The 20,287-nt window shown below is 36.4% G+C and overlaps 1 protein-coding gene across 1 annotated transcript; it reads right to left on the bottom strand.

Moving 5' to 3' along the window:
* Positions 1-2,603: 2,603 nt before the first annotated feature.
* Positions 2,604-19,185, bottom strand: Smp_072360 (hypothetical protein; the record flags this gene model as incomplete). Its single annotated transcript, XM_018794763.1, has 7 exons — positions 2,604-2,711; positions 7,405-7,731; positions 10,445-10,579; positions 11,665-11,919; positions 16,107-16,622; positions 17,059-17,361; positions 18,862-19,185. 7 exons carry the CDS (start codon positions 19,183-19,185, stop codon positions 2,604-2,606), a joined length of 1,968 nt encoding a protein of 655 aa, XP_018649143.1.
* Between the last annotated feature and the right edge of the window lie 1,102 nt (positions 19,186-20,287).

Below are 20,287 nucleotides of genomic sequence, written 5' to 3'. Positions count from 1 at the left end.
TCCCATAGTGGTAGAAGTAGTAAGAGTATAAGCATTAATGTGAAAGATTAGGGTTTGGAGACGTTATTCAAGGAGTATAATTCAGTGAAATAAGTTTGGAAAGAAAAAAAGGATAGGGACATGAGAATTTGGTAGAATACAAAGAGTGGATGCACCTTCGCCATTGCAAACGATTTTGATCCATGTCATTCAAGGTCTCTAACCATCGGTTGCTATCATCTCGCGGATCCCAGCCAGGTAGTCTACACCCACCAACATGGCTCAGTCCACTTGTCAGTGACTTCATGGATTAGTGCTACGTTTTGGTTTGACCGCCCCATACCTTTATTCCAACCTACTCCTACACCATGAAACACCGCACGTCGGTGGTTGGGCATACGTAACACGTGTCCTAGCCATCTCAACTGATGAAGTTTCACTACTTTGTCCATACCTAGTACCCGTTTCCTAACATCTGCATTACTTACTCGGTGGTCTCAGGATATACGAGCAATGCTTCGAAGACACCTATGATCGAAATCTAGTAGCCTACAAATATCCTCTACTCTTACCGGCCATGTTTCACTGCCATAAAGTAGGGCGGAACGAACTGTTGCGCAGTAAAGCCGTCCATTGGTTGATAGACGGATATCTCGCCTACGCCATAAATGACACAAGTTGGTGAAAGCTAGACGAGCCTTCTGCATCTGCGCTGAGATTTTGTCACACACCAGACCACAAGGGCTGATGAGACTCCCAAGATGAGTGAAGCAGTCGACACGCTCAATTACTTCACTCCCTATCATTAGTTCAGGTGCAGATGCAACTCACTCCTGAAGTAACATTTAGCGTTTCGAGGGAGAGAATCGCATCCCGAACATGTCTGCATTGTTGCTTATAGTGGTCAGCATCTTCACCAAATAGAACTATGTCGTCGGCATATTCCAAGTCAACAAGTGAGTCTCCTGGTAGAAGTTTAACTCCTCTAAATTTGGATGAGGAAAGTGTTATTTCTAAAAGCACGTCTACGATAAAGTTGAACAAGGATGGAGAGAGTGGACAGCCCTGACGAACACCACTTGAGGTAATCACTTCTGATAACAGTTCGCCATAAGCTCTAACTCGACCAGTTGTGTTCGAGTAGAGAGCCTATATAAGGTTAATGTACTTTGTTGGTACTCCTTTCAGTGACAAACACTGCCATAGAACCTCACGATCAACAAAGTCAAATGCCGCCTTAAGGTCGAGAAATACTACTATTGTGGGACGTCTGAATGTGTGTCTATATTCTAGGACCTGACGTAGAGTGAATATCTGGTCTATACAACCAGGTACAGGTCGAAAACCAGCCTGGTTTTCTCTAGTCTGCTCTTTACGAGCTTTGGTTAGGCGTCGAAGTATTATTGAAGCTAATATTTGTGACACTATGTGAGTCAAACTGATCCCTCTGTGATTGTCACAAGAGAACTTTTGTCCTTTGTTTCCACATCTATGTAATTTTGCATAATATAATTTATTCTTCCTGTTCAAGTTTTCGTTCAGTGTTTACTGACCTCAACCCAATTCCTTGATATTTTCAGAAGAAATTAGAGTCGGCTGAAAGTAGTTGTCATGGAATGTGATAAGTCTTGCTGATTGAACTCTATATTCGGATCCTAAGCTAGTCTCGTAACCCCCAAGCTAGAACTACACAGCGACTTGAACACGAGAGAAAAGGCACGAAATATGCGGGAAGCACGTTACTTCAAAGGTTCCTTTATGTACAGAAAATATAGGATTTTTATAGTATTTTAGAAGTCCGTGGATTCTCCTGAAAATTTTAGAATGCTGCTAAACATAGTAGCAGTGTATTATTCGACCCATCAGACACTACATGTAACTTCATTTTTGCTATATTTCTTGCAAAACTTCTAATCAAACGCTGATTGGATAAAATGTTTCTTGAGCCTGTCATGTCTGATGCGAGAAATATTCAGGATCATCGCAACAGAATGCATGATTTTTGCTATGATGCGCGTTTATAACCAGTTGAAATGCTGGTTTGTATGTTTCTGTCGTGCAGTCAAAATTGCTGACCACTTTTGTTTCACACTCCAACGTATAGCTCAGAAGAATAGACCTGGAAACTTATATTTTATTACTGCGGATAGTTTTCGTTGCCCATGTTAGTAAATAGAAATGGCCTTTTAGCTAGACTTTATCCTTTAGCCATCAATATATTTTCAGGTAATTAATGCTTTGAGAAGTGGAGCTAACTGGGAAATCTTTTTTTCGTTTCTTAGGAAATCCTACGAATCAAAATAAGTTACTCTTTGATAGTTTTCGGATAACTAGATTTTGATTACTATAGTTGAATTGTGTCGAAATGGAAAAAAGAAACTACATACTTTTATAATATACAGTGTATTCCTATTTCATCTGTACATATTTCGTTTCGTCCATTGTCTACACATTTTAGATACTTTAAACATTACTACACTGACAAAGTACTCAAAACAACAAGCACAGATAAAAGGTGGTGTTTAAACAGTAAAAATTATAATCTAATAAACTGTACAAACGTTTCTTTCAATAGAAAACAACCTTACTATCAATTAAATGAGTAATAAGTAAAAACAAAATTCTCAATATTTTTCTCGATCTAGTTGAATGCGTCCTCTATACCCAGGAAAAGTTGGATTGCACATGATTGATCGTTCATAAATTTGTGTTCGTAATATTTCAGCTCGTTTCTAGAACGAAATAGAAAAATTAAAAAAAATCAAATCATAGAAATTGCGTTAAAATATTCTAGGATATGCTACTACACAATATGGCCTCTAACGATGAATTCTTAATATCTGCTGTTAAGGTATCTCACACTTTTTTATAAGTAGTCAATAAGAACAGGAGAAATAGTCAGTTATTAAGTCATGACTTGCGTGGTCATGAAAGTGCAATGATCACTAACATAGTATTTACGTCACTTGATAAAAAATTCCAGCAGATTATACAGAATACTGACTTGACTATTCGTACTGCTCCGTAGTGTTGTATATCTTCACAGGATTTTCGAGAAAACCACTTATTAACTTCTACTATTCAATACAAGATAGACTGTTTACAATTTGAAAGATTTAGTGTTCGTGAATGTCTAGAATTTTTATTTGAAATAGATAAGTTACATGCAGATAATTCGTCGAAACTCTCGGTTTTCCGCGTATAAACAAACGAATGAAACGTTAATTAATGAAATTGATAAATAGTGACGAGTTCCACTCAACTGATTGCTCCACGATGATCCGTAGTGTCGCCATTCCGATCCTTACGAAATCCAGCCTGTTGATATCGAAGTCCTGCGTCTTTCGTCCGATTCAGCAACACTATTAAGAACTTTTCCTGTACTGACAACAGTGTGATGCCTCTGTAATTCTTACATTTGCTCGAATCTCCTTTCTTTGGTATCTTGATGAGGTGTCCTTCTTTCCAGTCTGTCGGCACTTGTTCTTCCTCCCAAATCTTCCTGAATAAATGGTAAAACATGTTTGCAGTTACTTCTGTCTGACTTCAGTGCTTCAACCGGTATGTTGTCAGGTCCTACTGCTTCCCCACTATTGAGTCATCTGATAGCCATCTTGATTTCTTCGATCGTTGGTGGAGTGACATCTATAGGTAGGTCTGCGGGTGCTACTTCGATGTCCGGTGGTTAGAGTGGAGCTAGTCTACCAAAGAGTTCTTGAAAGTGATCGACCCACTTGTTCCTCTGTCCCTGAATGTCAGTGATCGTCTTCCCTTGTTTGTCCTTGACTGGTCTCTCTGGTTTACTATATCTCCCTGCTAGTTTCTTCGTTGTAGCATATTTCCTTCTCTTGCAGCTTCTCCCGCCGTCGTTGCTAGTTTTCCAATGTATTTCTGCATGTCGGCTTTAATTCTCTTCTTCACTTCCTTGTTTGCTTCTGCGTATTCTGCTTGTGCCTTAATTTTCTCTGTTCGTGTTCGGCTGTTGTCAATTCCTGTCTTCCTGTTCTTCCTTTCTCGAATCTTGTCCAGTGTTTCCATAGAGATCCATTCCCTTGTGATGGTGCTTCTTGCGTCCCAGAACCTGCTGACACATTGAAGTTAGTGCTTCTTTGATTCTTTTCCAGTTGTCCTCCATAGTAGTTTCTTCTTTTCTGAGTAGATCCTGTAAGGCTTGGAACCTGTTGTTGATAATTACCTTGAATTGGTTGAGTTTGTTAGTATCTCGTAGGGAGGCTGTATTGAACCTTTATAATGCTGTTTTCCCAGCTGTCCATTGCTTCTTAGCTTCAGTTTTATCTTGACCACAACCAAGTAGATGGTGATCTGAAGCTATGCCAGCTCCTCTACTGGTCCTCATGTCTTTCATTTACCTTATGAATGCACTATTGGTGCAAATATGGTCAGTCTGGTTCTCTGTAGTGTGATGTGGTGAGACCCATATAGTTTTGTGTGTGCTTTTTTGAGGGAATATTGTGCCACCTATGATCATTTTGTTGGATGAACATAAATTTGCAAATCTCTCACCATTGTCGTTTCTTTCTCCCAGTCAATCCATGTCATCCTATGATATCCTCATACCCGGTGTTGTCCATTTCGACTTTGGCGTTTAGGTTTCTCATCAGGATGAACAGGTCTTTCCTGGGCACTTTGTTGTGATTGATAACAACTTCTCATAGAACTGATCTTTATCGTCGTCGTCGTTGCTACCGTTGGTGGGTGCATAACATTGAATAACATTCATTGTGATCCCCTCCTTCTTTGTTTTGAAAGATGTTTTGATAATTCTGGATCCGTGAGATTCCCATCCTATAAGTGCATTTCGTGCTTCTCTGGACAACATTAGAGCAACTCCCTGAGTGTGTGGAGCATTTTCCTCTTCGTGATCGGAGTAGGGAAGCATCTCTCCTGTATCTAGCCTTTGTTGTCCAGCTTGCGTCCAATCGGTTTCGTTGATACCAAGTACTGCCAATTTCTATTTCCTCATTTCCGTTGCCGTTTGACTGGTTCTCCGGCTCTTCCACATTGTCCAGACGTTCCATGTACCTATGTTAATTGTTGCTCTGGTTGTGTTAGCGGGACATAGATTGGATTAAAGCATGTTTCATGCATGATGGTGTTGCTGCGCGCTGATTGGCTAATTCTAAACCAATCAGCCCTGGCAAATTTTTGGAGAAAAATCTAGAAGCTTCTTTTGTATATACTATAAATATATGAACGTTATTAAAACCAGTAATTGCTGCTCACCTACCATTGTTATTTTTGAGTACAATTTCATTCCTGTTCAACGTGTTCTGATTTTGGGGTCTTGTTGGGTGTCATCGTATAAGAATACTAAGCAATAGGAGTAGCCGGGTCGTTTATTAGCAAAAATACGATTATAGCAGGTTGTTAGAAGGAGCATCGTCCTCGTGACTTCCGAAGAATCTGGGCTTTAATCATGAGGCGTCAATATTCTTCCTTGAACTCGGAGGGCAGATTTTAAATGGTTTGAATTATTTTTTCTGGTTAGCGTGCTTTTAGCGAGTTATTTTACTATGGATGGGGTCGCTAACCCCCATGCTCAACCGTTTTCCCCCTAACCGAGCCCCCGAATGCCGTGGTACGGCCGAGAGTAGGGAGAGTTAGCTCTCCCTCTCGAAATGCTCCCACATGGCCACGCGTATATAGCCTCTGCTAGGGAAGTCCAACTCACTGCCTTCTCACAGTGGCGGGGGTGTTGTTCACGAAAGTGAGAGGACAAAAAGCGAATGTACGGCGCTTTAACCAGGTTAGCTGACACGGAAAGTTCACCTAGGGAAGTTGGGAAGCCCTGATTTCAAACCAATGGTGCAAATGGGCTCCAGTATCCTAAGGGGACAAATGGCGTATGGATTAATCGTTGGTCACCGGCTACCATGGGACTCCATCTCTTCACGATGCTCCACTGCCTTTTGGATCAAACCTTTAGGTCAAAGGTTCGGGGTAAGGTCCCCTAAGAAAACCACCTGCTTCAGTTTGGGCACCTGGACAGTATCACAGCCCTCACACAAATCAAATGATATTTGTGCGGCGCATATGTATCTGGTGCCCCTTGTACCAATATTTATGTTTAACTTAGTATTGTTTGTTTGAATCTTCCCATCGATTTCCATCTCTGCTTACCAATATTTATGTGTTTAAATAGAATAAAAAAATAAGTGCCACTTGAATAGCTAGTGTACGATTACACAGGACTGCAATTTCATTCACATACTTAAGGTCAATAGGACCTTTTTCAAGTAACAGATCCCCACCACCATTACTTAAATGCATCAGAGCTGTTTCTAGAACGTTATCGATTGTACAAGTGGAGAGGAATGGTGAAATCAGATAACCCCATTGCATGAATGGATCAATGAACAGAGTTGGTTGCATACCCTCATTCTGCCTCAGGTGTTTGTGTATCGAACATTCAAGATATTAGTAAATTCTGAAGAAACACCCTACTTCAACATAATATCTGACAAAATCCTTTCCAACTGAAGGCGGCTCTGATATCAATAAGAACAACTATTTTTAGCCTGCAATGAATGTGGCGGTGCACTTAAATTTGGCAGAGAGTGAACATACGATCGATATACCCATGGACCTGAGCCTATCGCAATACACCTACGCTATAAAGATGAATTCATCGTTTTATATGAAAACAGTGTCATATAAGTATTATATCGAAGAACAACTCTTTTTATAGAAAGAAATTAACTGGGATATTCAGTTCTAATCAAATGTTTACTAATAACTTTTAGTTTTAATCAAGACAGTAATTACTGAAAGTCTTCAGTTACTTAACTCTTTCCAGAAGTTTTATAATGATGTACTGAACTGCTGAGAAAATAATCGCTAAAACAAGATTTCTTAACTTCATTGTGTTAAAAAGTATAAATAATTTGTATCGACTAACGCAAATTTATCTCCAGAAATGATCACTAGGAGGTCAACGGTTCGAAAAATCTTTATCAGACTTTTATTACAAACATGTGCTGGAAATTCCATATTGTACTAAGCATTTAATATTGAATAAACTGATTATAATTATTAAGGCTCTGAATAGTCTAACTGAAATTCTACCATAACCCTGTAGGTTTATTCATTTTTAATCGTGCCAGAAATTTTCAACATATCTTTCTTTGAGTTATGTCCCGTACGTTTGTTTGTCTTACTATCCTTTTCTACTTTACATGGATTGTTTTCTACTGTGGTATCTATCTGTCATGAATTGTGTGTGTATATATGGGGAATTGAATTGAAGCATTCTTTTTAGAGCAGACATTCTTCTGCAACATTACCACTATAGTATATTTGATATACAATAGTCTACATTTATACACATTAGACGATTCATAATCTTTAAAGCAATACATGAAATTAATTTTCGTATTATTACGGTAAGATTGCAAAAGAACTTACACGTAACAAATTATTTCGTAGAAACTCTTCACGTTTATTTAATAATTGTTGAAATTGTGAGTTTTGTCCGACTTCATCTTCAATAGATTCAGGAGAAGAATTAACTAGGGGTGGTAAACCAAATTGTGAACAAATCTTATTGGAATCTTTTTCTCTGCATATCTCTAACTGATTATCAGCTTTATCTGGTGTTGTTTGAATATTACTATTATTATGTGATGTATTAGATAAGGCAACATTGACATTAGCTTCTGCTTCGGCTAAAGCTTTCTCTGCTTTTGAGATACGAGCAAGACGTCTAGTAGCCACGATTAAATCATGACGAGCCTAAGAAAAAATATATAAATCGAATAATAAATTAAAAAAATGTAACAGTACACCCACATTCATTACCTATACTTGTAAACACTGTTTTGAAAGACTATTAAAATAGTTTAGTATAGCCGGATTAGTATAAACTGTATAGGGGTTTCTTTTCTAAAATTTCGTATGAAGTTAACTTCCGTTGTGAACTGATTTCAGTTGGAAACCCATTTAAAGTCGCGTAGGGAGGACTGTTGGAAAAAGATTAGATATGATCAGAAAGAAAAAAAAATTAGTTTGTAGAGAACCAATCCTTTTATATTTGACTCCAATAAATAAATAATATCCCGTTAACTGAATATTTAAGGCAGGTTAAATCTCCTAGTAGAAATTATGGGTTTACTCGAGATTATTCAAAAGCCTGAACACCAGTTATAGAGATAGTTTATTGTTGAAGTTTGGTAAAATCCGCAGCGTACAGATAGCAAGCACACAGGGAAAACAAGTGAGTGTCTGTGTGTCCATGAGTGTTAAAAAATCCGTATGTATTTTTTTAAGTGTTAATGGATTGTGGATAAATTATTGATTGTCTTTGCTTACAACCAATGAGATAATAGATTAAAGTTGATGTGCAGACATGCGCTCAATCAGACTCACACAAATTTACGAAGTGGATTAAATGTCTAAATGACAGAGAGCACACAAACAATACAATAGTTGAATGGGCTTGCTACAAGATTATCAGTTAGTTAAGTCATATTATCACTGGTCTGAAAGAAAAAAAGTGACCCTAATAGTGTAGATGAACAAATCCGATTGATGTCACCATCTTGAAACACTAAATTTATTAGACTGATCATGTTTTAGGAATTCCATTTCGTTGGTTTTCACACCGGGCATTGATTGGTGACACTGAGACAATGTAGAAAAAGCCAAGAGGTGTTTAATTTATGAAACAGTACTGTGGTATAAAACAAAGCTGTTTAGGGTTGGGGATCTGTTGCGATACCCTGATTGGGATCCTAGAAATGGTACAACTTAATAGCCTGAGGCATTTTCCATAAAAAATGAATGGAAGTACTTTAACTTAAAGGAATCTTTCTCAGTTATATTTTTAATTGGATAACATCTATTGTAAACTTCACTAGCCTTTACCTCATAATGTTATCCTCTTTGTTTGTGTGGTGTTTAATTTTTTTGGCACCTAATTGTATCAGGTTTCGTATGTATAATATAAATAGATCAAAATTTATTTAATCTTCTAAATTTTGATGTTGTATATTACTTTATACTTTTAGTTATCCTATTTGATTCTAGTTTTTAAGTTAAATTTTTACCCACTATTAAATAAATTATTACTTCAATTGCTTCTGATATTCCTTCCTTGTTTATCTCTTGTTGTACTAACCAACATGAAGTATAACAACTTAGACTAATGATGTACATTTTCTATGCTAGATTCTACCATAACACCGTTGTTAAACTGCACGAATTGTGGTGAATATCACTTAATCATCATTTGATTTAATTGAGAAAAGTAGTATCGGTTTCTTTCTATTTGGTACTTGTTAGATGAATATATTTACATCCCAGTGTTAATATTTACATTGAGACTTAAACTCAATGGTGTTCGGTCCAGATGATTACTAACTTGTTCAATGGTTATAAAAGTATTGTGGTGTGGTCTACTTATATCCACATAAGTAGTATATAAAGATGGTCAAACACAGAATGTATATTAGCAGAAGATCGACTAGGAAAGAACAGGAATGAAGCGCAATCGGTACTAAAATGCATGAACAATGAAATCAAAGAAGACGGACTGATATTTCCAAAAGGAACAGTCTAGATTGAGACAATTGATTGATATTTTGCAAATCAACTGTTTACTGTATGGTTATCAGAATTTAGTGCGATAGTCTGTAATTTGTGCTTAAATACATTCGATTGTTCCCACTCGTGTTCTTGTTCACTACAGTATTAGTAAAGGTTTGTAATTTCTCAATGTTAACGATCATGATTACAATTAATTTCGCACGTCAAAACGCGCGTTTTTAATATCTTACTACTAGTCATATACTAAATATACTATTCCTTTTGTTGTTTATTATCGTTCGGCCATAAAAAGAAACATTTTGATAAGCAGATTATTATTATCATTAGCTTTATTCAATATTATATTTTTGGTACAATATAGAATTCTCAGCGCAATGTATTTCAACAAGTTTCCGTTTCTTACTTCTTGACCGATCCTGACTACAAATATTGAGTGATCGCCAGTTAGAAGTCAACAGTCCAGTCAATCGACATCTAAATAATGAACTTTCTTTTCGCTGCATATTGCCAGCGACCGCGATATCTCTGATTGGGCCTTTTGTAACTTGTACAACGAAAGGTTATACACTTTTCAGAAACGCACCTGAATAGTTGATGCGATTAATAGCCATAATGATGCATTAAAACAAAAGAAATTAGATAACTTGTTGAAATATCTAGATGGAAGGAACAGGTAGCCCAGATGTTCAAGCAGGCCGCCTACAATATATATAAATTGACTCATTGACAAGATACTCGAGTATGAGCCATATTATACGTATGAGGACTATTGATACTACTCAGCTGCCCGAACCGAAGTAGATGGAACGGGGGTTCGACCCTCGAACTTAATGCCTGAAAGTCACAGTGTCCAAGTACTAAAACAATGTCCCAATATATATATATATATTCAGTTACTTACCTGTATTTTTGCTAGTAAAAAAGTCATTAATCGTATACCTTCCACTTTACGTATAGCCACTATACGACGGTATTCTTCGAGGGATATTTTCTTTTTAAGTAACTCTTCTTTGATTCTTTTACACCGATCTATTGCCTATGATAAATAATAATATTATCAATTGTGTTCTAAAAAATTTCTTCTCAACATTTTTTATAGATAAAAATTCATTCGTTCATTGATATAGACGATTAACTTATATAGCGATATATTTGTTATTCAAGTTTGAAATGACTGGTGCATATTTGTATCGTGCCTCATGAAATGAATTTCAATATTGTTGTCTTTTTCTAGTTTCAAGTGGGATTATTTATTTGTGAATCTTTGATCCTCATCGCTAGGCAGGACTATTATAATAAAAGTGTATAAAATAGAAAGTGGTAGAATTGTTTCACAAAATAACAGCTGTAGATATGCAGGGCTTGATCAGTGTTGTCTAACGCCAGCTTATGACACACCCACATACACATACCACTCGTATTGGTACAATACGTTGCTAACCATTTACAGATGAACTGTGGGTTTTTTTGGGCAACTATTGTGTGTGATGCGGTTTTATACAGCTATTACTTAGTAACTTTGATTTAACAGAAGAAAACAGTTACATACATTTGGTGTTGTTTCATTTTTTCAACCACATAATTTAATCATGAAGTATTCATTGTCTTCCCTTCTACATAACATGATTATTAGCCTAGACTAGAAAAATAAATTATCTATAATAAAATCCTTGTACAATTGACTAACGGCTTGTTTTATCCAAATGGAATTTGATTAGCTATTACTAATAGTTCTGTTGTCATCGTAATTTTGTAAGCAGTGAGAATATATAATAACCAATCCAATCCCAGGTCTGTAGAATTAACAGTAATAGTCAATTGTCGAGAAATTCTAGTGGGTGGCATATCTTTAAGCATGCGTTGGTGATGTTAGCTGGAATGACAATAAAGACATTATTAAATTATTTATTTTTCGAAAAAAAGGCGACATTACCGAAATCTTTTTCATTGTTTAAAAAACTTCCTAACCAAGCCACACAAATGGCACAATACTGTGATTATTTTATTACAACAGTAATGTGTTTAAACACTACACCAACTGCATCATTGAACATTAGGAAAAAAAGAAAACATGAAGAGAGAGAGAAAGAGAAGCACTTAAAAAACTTAACAATGACTTACAATTTGTCGTTTACTTTCTTCTCGTGCAGCACGCTTCGCTATACGCTCAGCTTCAGCGGCTAATGCTTCTGCTTCACGTCGTTCTACAGCTTTACGTTCTGAATCTTCTAAAAGACGTAAGCGTTCACGTTCTGCTTCAGCTATAGTTCTTGCTTCAACACGTCTACGTTCAGCAACTATGAGTAGTTGATTTCGTTTGTTTTGTCTTGCATGAATAGAATCTGGTGATAAGTGTTTAGTTCGATCAAAATCAATCTAATTCAATAGAGAGGAAAGGTAAATAGTGCTTTGAAGTGAGATCTCACCACTAAATTCCATTCTAGCGTTATACAGAAAGCAGATTTACTTAATAAAACCTACCGTTTACGAATGTAGCTTATTTAGTGGACAGATCTTTGTTTTCTGCTTTAAACCATATTGTTTGTGTGCATGAGCTAATGGTGCTTACTATTTGGCTGTTAGAATCGGAGTAGGTAAAAGTTGCATCGGAACCTGAGACCTGCTGATTGAAAGCCAAATGTCTTTGTGTCATTTATTCAGCATTTCACAAAAATATCTTAGACATAATATTTCGAGTATAATAATCTCTGCGCCATAAATATGTTTTTAAATGTCCCCATAGAATCTTACTTGAATTCTGAAAAAATAAGATCTTTTACAATAGATGACTAATACCAAAAAAGTAAGTGATGGAGTCAGAAATTTATTTTATAGCTTTGGAGAACTGGCGAAGTGGGATTTTAGATTCTCATCTGACATCAAAAGCTTTTTTTATATTAACTCGTGGAATTTAATGACCTAGTCACGTTCCCTTTACTTTGGGTCATGTTGTATGAAAAGCAAGGGTCGATTATGGAGGTTTATAAGGAAAAATCCATTTCAAAAAACCAGCACAACAAGGGGGGGTACTTAAGCACAAAAGCAAACGAAATAAAACATATATATATATATATTCAGTCGACCAGTCATAAACGAAACTTATTACTTGGTGCAAATGTATAACCGCTCAACAAGTCACACTTTACAATAACACCGACAAGCAGAAATAAATACAAAATGAAGAAGCAAGGAAGTCAAAGTATCAATAATAGTATCGACAAAAATGTGGAACTGTATGAAAAACTATATGATACAACGAAGAAACTAGCAGGGAGATATAGTAAACCAGAGAGACCAGTCAAGGACAAACAAGGGAAGACAATCACTGACATTCAGGGACAGAGGAACAAGTGGGTCGATCACTTTCAAGAACTCTTTGGTAGACTAGCTCCACTCTAACCACCGGACATCGAAGAAGCACACACAGACCTTCCTATAGATATCACTCTACTAACGATCGAATAAATCAAGATGGCCATCAGACAAATCAAGAGTGGGAAAGCAGCAAGACCTGACAATATACTAGCTGAAGTCAGACAGAAGTAACTGCAAACATGTTTTACCTTCTATTCAAGAAGATTTGGGAGGAAGAACAAGTGCCGACAGACTGGAAAGAAGGACACCTCATCAAGATACCAAAGAAAGGAGATTCGAGCAAATGTAAGAATTACAGAGGCATCACACTGTTGTCAGTACAGGAAAAGTTTTCAATAATGTTGCTGAATCGGACGAAAGACGCAGTAGACGCCCGACTTCGATATCAACAGGCTGGATTTCGTAAGGATCGGTCGTGCACAGACCGAATTGCGACACTACGGATCATCGTGGAGCAATCAGTTGAGTGGAACCCGTCACTTTACAACAACTTCATTGACTATGAAAAGGCGTTTGACAGTGTGGACAGAACACCGTGGGAACATCTTCGACATTATGTAGTGAGTAGCTGAGAATATCAGTGAGAATCTTCAATACGAACGTCAACACAGTCCTACTGTACGAAGCTGAAACGTGGAGAACTACTACATCCATTGTCAAGAAGGTACAAGTATTTATAAACAGTTGTCTACGCAAAATACTCAATATTCACTGGTCGGATACTATCAGAAACAGCCTTTTATGGGAGAGGACAAGCCAGCTCCCAGCTGAAGAGGAAATTAGGAAAAGACGTTGGAAGTGGATCGGACATACATTGTGGAAATCACCAAACTGCATTACGAGCAAAGCCCTAATTTGGAATCCCGAAGAGAAGTGGGAAAGAGGGAGGACAAAAAACACATTACGCCTGGAAATAGAAGCAGAAATGAAAAGGATGAGTAACAACTGGGAAGGATTGTCCATGACATGATTGGATAGACTGCTGTTGGGCGGCTTATGCTCCTCCATGAGGGGTAACAGGCGTAAATAAGTAAGTAATAATAATAATGGTAATATCTAGCGAGTCTATTAAGTTTTGTTTTAAATGAAAAGACACACACTTATTATTTGTGTTTGAGGATTTATAACAAATCAGACCATTAAATATTAAAATCTGTTTGATCTACCTTGATATTTTCAACAACAGAGTGCAGTGAGAAGACAGACTTTTCCAAATGTTATTTTTTAAGGTATCATACTAACAAGCTTTGATTTGATAAGTTAAAATAAATTGAACATTCAGTGGATTGTTTATAACAATAAGAAAATTAGTCATTTGTAACATCTCAATGAGTGCTATTTAGATTTATGTTAATTTTGATTGATTACTTTATTTTTTGAAGTAAATTAGTAGTCTGAACCGTGGAACATCGGAAACTCACATTTACACGCAGTTTTTGTTAATCCATTTATCAGGCACAAGTTTATGCACTTCGCTTTGAATCAGACTCTAATTATAAGGGCCAGTGATATTATGAGGTTGCGTAAACCGATATGGGTAGAGGAGGGTTCGAAAGCGTGACTAAGTGACTGAAAGTCAAACTTCTTGGTCAGTTCCTGATCCACCTTCTGCTTATTGGGTTATTATAAATATATCATTACGTTATTTTGAAACTGTTACTATGAGGACAAAAACGAAGAAATCTGGACACTTAAAATTGTCATCCTTTTAAGAGTTGGTTTTATTTTAGACTACACTGAATTCCCCCCAAAGATATCCACAAATTTCTCCAGCAAATAAACTTTTGTTTGTCTTTTCAGTCGTATCATTAGTTAATAGAGTACTAAATAATGCAAGTGATGCAATGGGTAAGATGTTAACTGAATAGAGTATGAGTGACCTACAAATTTATATCTTCCAATCGTCCGTGACATTTTATCATACATTGTGTTGATATTTTGAATATAAGAATGTGACTTAATGACATAAAAAAATCTATTCGTTTGGCTAGTAATCTTATTTTAAATTATCCGAAGGCATAAGTCAGTAATTCTCCTGAACAGCTATCATTCGTAGATCATCGCTCAGAGAGTTCTTTTCATTTATTTTGATAGTTGAAAATTCGTTCATTTAACCAATAAAATTCTGACTTATAAAACCAAGTTTGTGTAAATCTTTATTGTGAGTCATTTACTGTGTTTAAACAAGTTACAGTAGAATTGAATGTATCAGTTTGAAACAATACATAATATCCTTCAGAAAATTTCAGTCTTACATATTTGAGATTGACAATTTACTACTGAAATAACTACTCATTATTACCATATAATAACATTTGTTTTGTACACTTTATTATGTTTCGTATTTGATACTGTCAGACAATTAGTAAGCGAGTTATCACTTAAATTCTTACGTTTATTGGAAGTCGTGATTCGCAAAACGCGAACAGTTGAAGTCTGATAGGATATAGTTTCTTGTCTCTGAAGGGAGAAGCATTTTCTCGAAGCTGTTGATAACTATCAACTAAAATTTGAAAACTAGTTTTGTGAATTTATTTCGGTTAATTCTGATTATCACTTTTTCCCTCATTTCACCCCTTTATTCTGGAACATTCTTTGCAATCATTTATATTGTTATTATTTCGACACTATTGTTGTTTATCTTGTTAATTTTATTTCACTGTGTTGATGTTAAAGAAATTTAGGTCAATGGAGAGTTGTTTTAGGTCCTATCGGTGATCATGACTCAGTGTAACCAAAAATTGCAGCCCAATACGCTGAAAAATTTAGTTTGACAATCATATTTAATATATGAAATTCAGTGAAATATTGAGACTTAAAAAGCCAGATACTGGCTACACTTTAATGATCCACTTGTGATATTGTTTATATACTTTTACGTCAGAGATTGAACAGAATCGTAGCCGTTATACAATAAGTTGCTTGTTAAAAGTAAGATTTACGCAGCATCTTACATCAAATACTGATTTGACGAGTTATCTTTCTTCAAAAATAGAGAAAAACCTTATTTGAATTAGGTTGTTACTTATTATTGACCCTGTTGATGGCAATCTAAAGTTTAGAGTAACCACTAATGTGAAATGTAACCTTCTTTATGTAAATTATGATAAAGAGAAATAACTTTAATTAATTCTTGTCGTACTTTAGATGAGTTGGAATTGTAAAAGACTGGTAATGAATTGATTTACCTTAATTTCAGCTGCATAGTACAACTTTTCATTCTGATCCGCCAATGCTGATGACTGACTTCGATAAGTTGGAGCATAAACAAGTTTCTGACCACGCAGCATGTCCATAGCACGGCTAAATCCAGTATAATCCATATATTGTACATATGCTATAAATGTAAGTGGACTACCAACACTTGTATTAGTTGGACTGGTCAGTATATTGGATTTTTTCGACTTCATCAAATGAGATACTTTTGATTTGTCAGTGTCCGCTGAAGACGAATTAGTTACACTGTGTTGTATAGTTGGATTTAAAATTCCAATTGTATCCGGGCCAATTTTTCCGAACCCACCAATATACTCCTCTGTACAACCAGATTGATTACGGAATGAATATTCAACTGTAGTGTCAGTTTTTAATGTATTACATGAACTATTTAAAGTTTCATTGCTATTTATATAATCTTCCAAGCAATCAGGATTTTGTGAAGGATCTAACATTGGAATATCGATCTCCCGAATTTTTCCAAATACCTTGCAAGTAATAGGAATAGTAATAATGACAATACATGTATAATGGAATATTAATAAACAACCTATAAACAATAATATCGGAATTATATGCTAATTACACTACTATGTATGACAAATATGTACCACTTGCGAAAGTTAAGGTGAGACCACTTAATAAAACTTCGCAACAATGTGGAGGTTTGTGCAGTAAAGTATGAGCTATATGTATATATGTCTGAAATCTGATGCGAAGGCTAAGTTCGAAAATGTGACTCAGTGGTTGAAGGTTAAATGATAAAGTAAGAAACTACGAAATTGAGGTACTAACTGAGATTGTACTATCATATCATATTTAAGCGAAATTTGACTTTAATTTTATGGTCAGTGACATTTTAGTGAGAAAGAATGTAGATATTCTAAACAAGAACAAAGATTACCATTAAGAAGTTATACTTACTTCAAATGCTTCTTTTACAATCGAAGGATCAGGTTTTTCTTCATCGACCAAAAGAGATAAATAGCTGCTATTAGTGTCATCACTATTAACGCGAAATCGTGGTCTGTTGTGTGATCCACTAGCAAACCATCTGATAGGAAGACCAGTGAGTACAAGAGTATCAGGCCTCTCACCAGATTTAGTTTCATCCATATTTTGAGCATCACGGAAAAACGCCTCCCAATCATGACGTCTTGGACAGTCATATGGAGCTTCACTTGCGCGAACACGAAGGTTTTGTGGAAATCCACTTAACTTGATAAACTGTAACAGATTGATGATAAATTTTAAATAAATATGCCCATGTAAAATCCTAGAAAGTATTACAAACTTATTCAAATTGAAAAAGAACAGGTAGAACTTAATCAATTATTTACTAAAACATACATGATGAGTGGTATTGAGTTACCTTTTGTCTAGAATCATAGTGATCAAAATCGTCATTAGACAAAATTTAACAACCACTTTACACTCCCATGCAGCGTTTACTAAAAGTTTCGGAATCCTTTATGGAATACCCAGGTTTTTCAGTTACCCAAATGGCAAGATATTCGCAAATTGTATGCAGTATTTGTCCGCGAAATTCGAGTACTGGATATAAACAGCCAGTTCCTGTCTAAAAGACAGTAAGCTGTTGGAACCAGTCTAAAGAATTGAAGCTAAGTTGGTTCGGGAAATTGTTAACCGAAGATACGAAGAAACTATATGTGTTCCTTTTATCATATAGAAGCACTAGAGGTCAACTGATCAGTCTTCAAATTACTTAGTGGCAACTTTTCATATGACATACCCTGTCACGTGACTGGTAATAATTAAGTCTAATAGGCAGGTTTAAACTCATTAGTGAGTGACCCACAAAACTGATTACCTCCAATAACCTGTGATATTTAGTCGTATTTATTTAATGTTCGGAAGCAATACATAAGGATATTTCATTAGATAAAAACTTATTCTTCCGACTAATGGTTTTGTCTTTGATCTCAGTTTATTTGTGGGTTCGAATCAGTAATCCGGCCTTGTAGGCAGCCATCACAGTGTCAAGCCATGCAATTGCATGTTTACACTGAAACCACAAACAAAGTACTCATAATCATAAAGTATCTTGATATACGAAAAGATTGGATTTGAACTAATTTTGAATAACCTCATTGTTACTCGTTATCATGAACATCATTTACTGTCAAGGAAAGTACTTACATAAAGTTATTGAGTACTAATAACCAATATCAACCCAAAAAGCAGGACACTAAGCTAATGTATTGTTTCCTAAATCGAGCATAAGATAAATCTCTTGGATACGAGTATATTAATTTCTTTTATACAAACCGCTGCAACTTGTGTAGTATAAGGCAAAATTTGACAATCAAGTATCATGATCTTACACCTGTTCCTAAACAGAATAAATTTTGTTTAAAATGATTTTTGTTGCAGCAGGATTATATGACAATTTAGCTTCTACATATTTTACATACATTCACCAACACTCCTGAACAATTAGTGCCTAAAGTAACTGAAACTATGACCAATTCACTACGATGAAAGTCTTATATAAGCATAATAAGGGTTGCTACTAAATCAGTTGGGCAATTTTAGTCTTTTACCGAACAAAATCATTTGAAGAATTGAATTTATTTCTACTCATGCACAAAAGCACAAGCCCTATGTAGTCAAAACTAACAGTCGATAGTGAGTAATTTAAAAATAGAGGAAGAAACCCTGATTGGCCTAAATGTATACAAAACCGTTCTTATGAAGTAGGGTTACCTGACTTTCCAAACTTGTAACCACGCGCCTCACGTCTGTTTTGTTTTCCAAGTCAACAGCGAATCTAACAAATTCCAACGTAGTGTGGACTACTTTCATAACAGTGGATGGAGCAAGAATTCCAGGGCATAGTTGCCGAATTTTTTCAATGATCTCCCATGTAGTGAACGACTTTAACTGACCAGATGTATCATGAAGAAGAGGGATCTGAACTGTAATACACACTCGAGCTATGGGCTTTAAGTACAAATTAAGGGTGGGACAAAAATCAATTAAATCAGAGATCTTTGGGGGTTCAGACTTCTTTGGTACGGAAACACTCATACCTAAGTGACCTAGAAAATGAAGGTAGCGCGTTACCAATAATAAGGATGGGAGTTCCAGTGACCCGTGTTGCCCTGTGAAGATCCAAACTTGCTTTGAAGATATAAACAGAATAAACTAATAATATTTATTTTTTTGAACGATTTATTAGAGTTTCGTCTCAGAATATTACTCCTAAATACAAGGAACGGGTAGAACACAATGGTGCCATAACATTACTACAGTAGAAACAACTGTCTTTTACTGATTAAGGAAAAGACTTTTCCTCATCGCAATATCTTCAAATACAAGAGCGGTACCTTTCAAACTGTCGAGTCATTTCAGACAGAGGTAGCTAGACATCCTATTTGATGTGTCGGATGTTTAAGATGAACTTAACGTCGACGGTGATCGACTCCCCCAGTATACTTGGGGCCCCCAGGGAAGAGTCCTTGAATGAAACAGCAGTTCCCAAAAACCCTGTGTGTGGTTGGACATACGCTAACAGGAGCAAAAAGGACCAAGCTACACCGCCGAAGCTGAACATACCAAGTACCGTGCGGAAATCAATTGGTGACTTGGCAGCACAGTCTACCCCCAAGACTGTCCGCCCGGTCATCACTGAGCCCAGGAACCAAAAACGCGCTTCGACATCCAAACAACAAGGTACTAAACCTAGACGCCCTGGTAAACCTGGGAAATCAATTACGGTTCGTGACGACTCTGTCATAATCATGAACTTTATTGAAAACCCCGACCTTCCTCTCAGTATGCAGGAAAAAATGATAGGATGCCCTGGGGGGAATTGAACAAGAGGCTTGGACTCCCCAGAATACAGCCTTTGACAGTCACACGACTTACTCGGGGGAAGGACTCTAACCACCAAAACCACCCGAGGCTGCTTCGTGTAACACTTAAGAATGCTTCCGATGTAGAGGACGTCCTGCTAGATAGTCACTTACTGAAATCCGATGGGAAACGTAAGAATACTGCCTGACATAGGGTATTCTGAACGAAATCTCATCCGGAACATCCTTAAAGAATCTCGCGAGACGTTTTTCCGCGGAAGAAATATCATTGTGCAAGGTGTACCGGGAAATATGGATCCAGCTCAAGCAAACTC

The sequence above is a fragment of the Schistosoma mansoni genome, chromosome 1 (assembly GCF_000237925.1).
Source record: "Schistosoma mansoni strain Puerto Rico chromosome 1, complete genome".
Lineage (NCBI taxonomy): Eukaryota > Metazoa > Platyhelminthes > Trematoda > Strigeidida > Schistosomatidae > Schistosoma > Schistosoma mansoni.
Note: the sequence above shows the minus strand (reverse complement) of the source record. Positions and strands in the feature narration are given on the sequence as shown.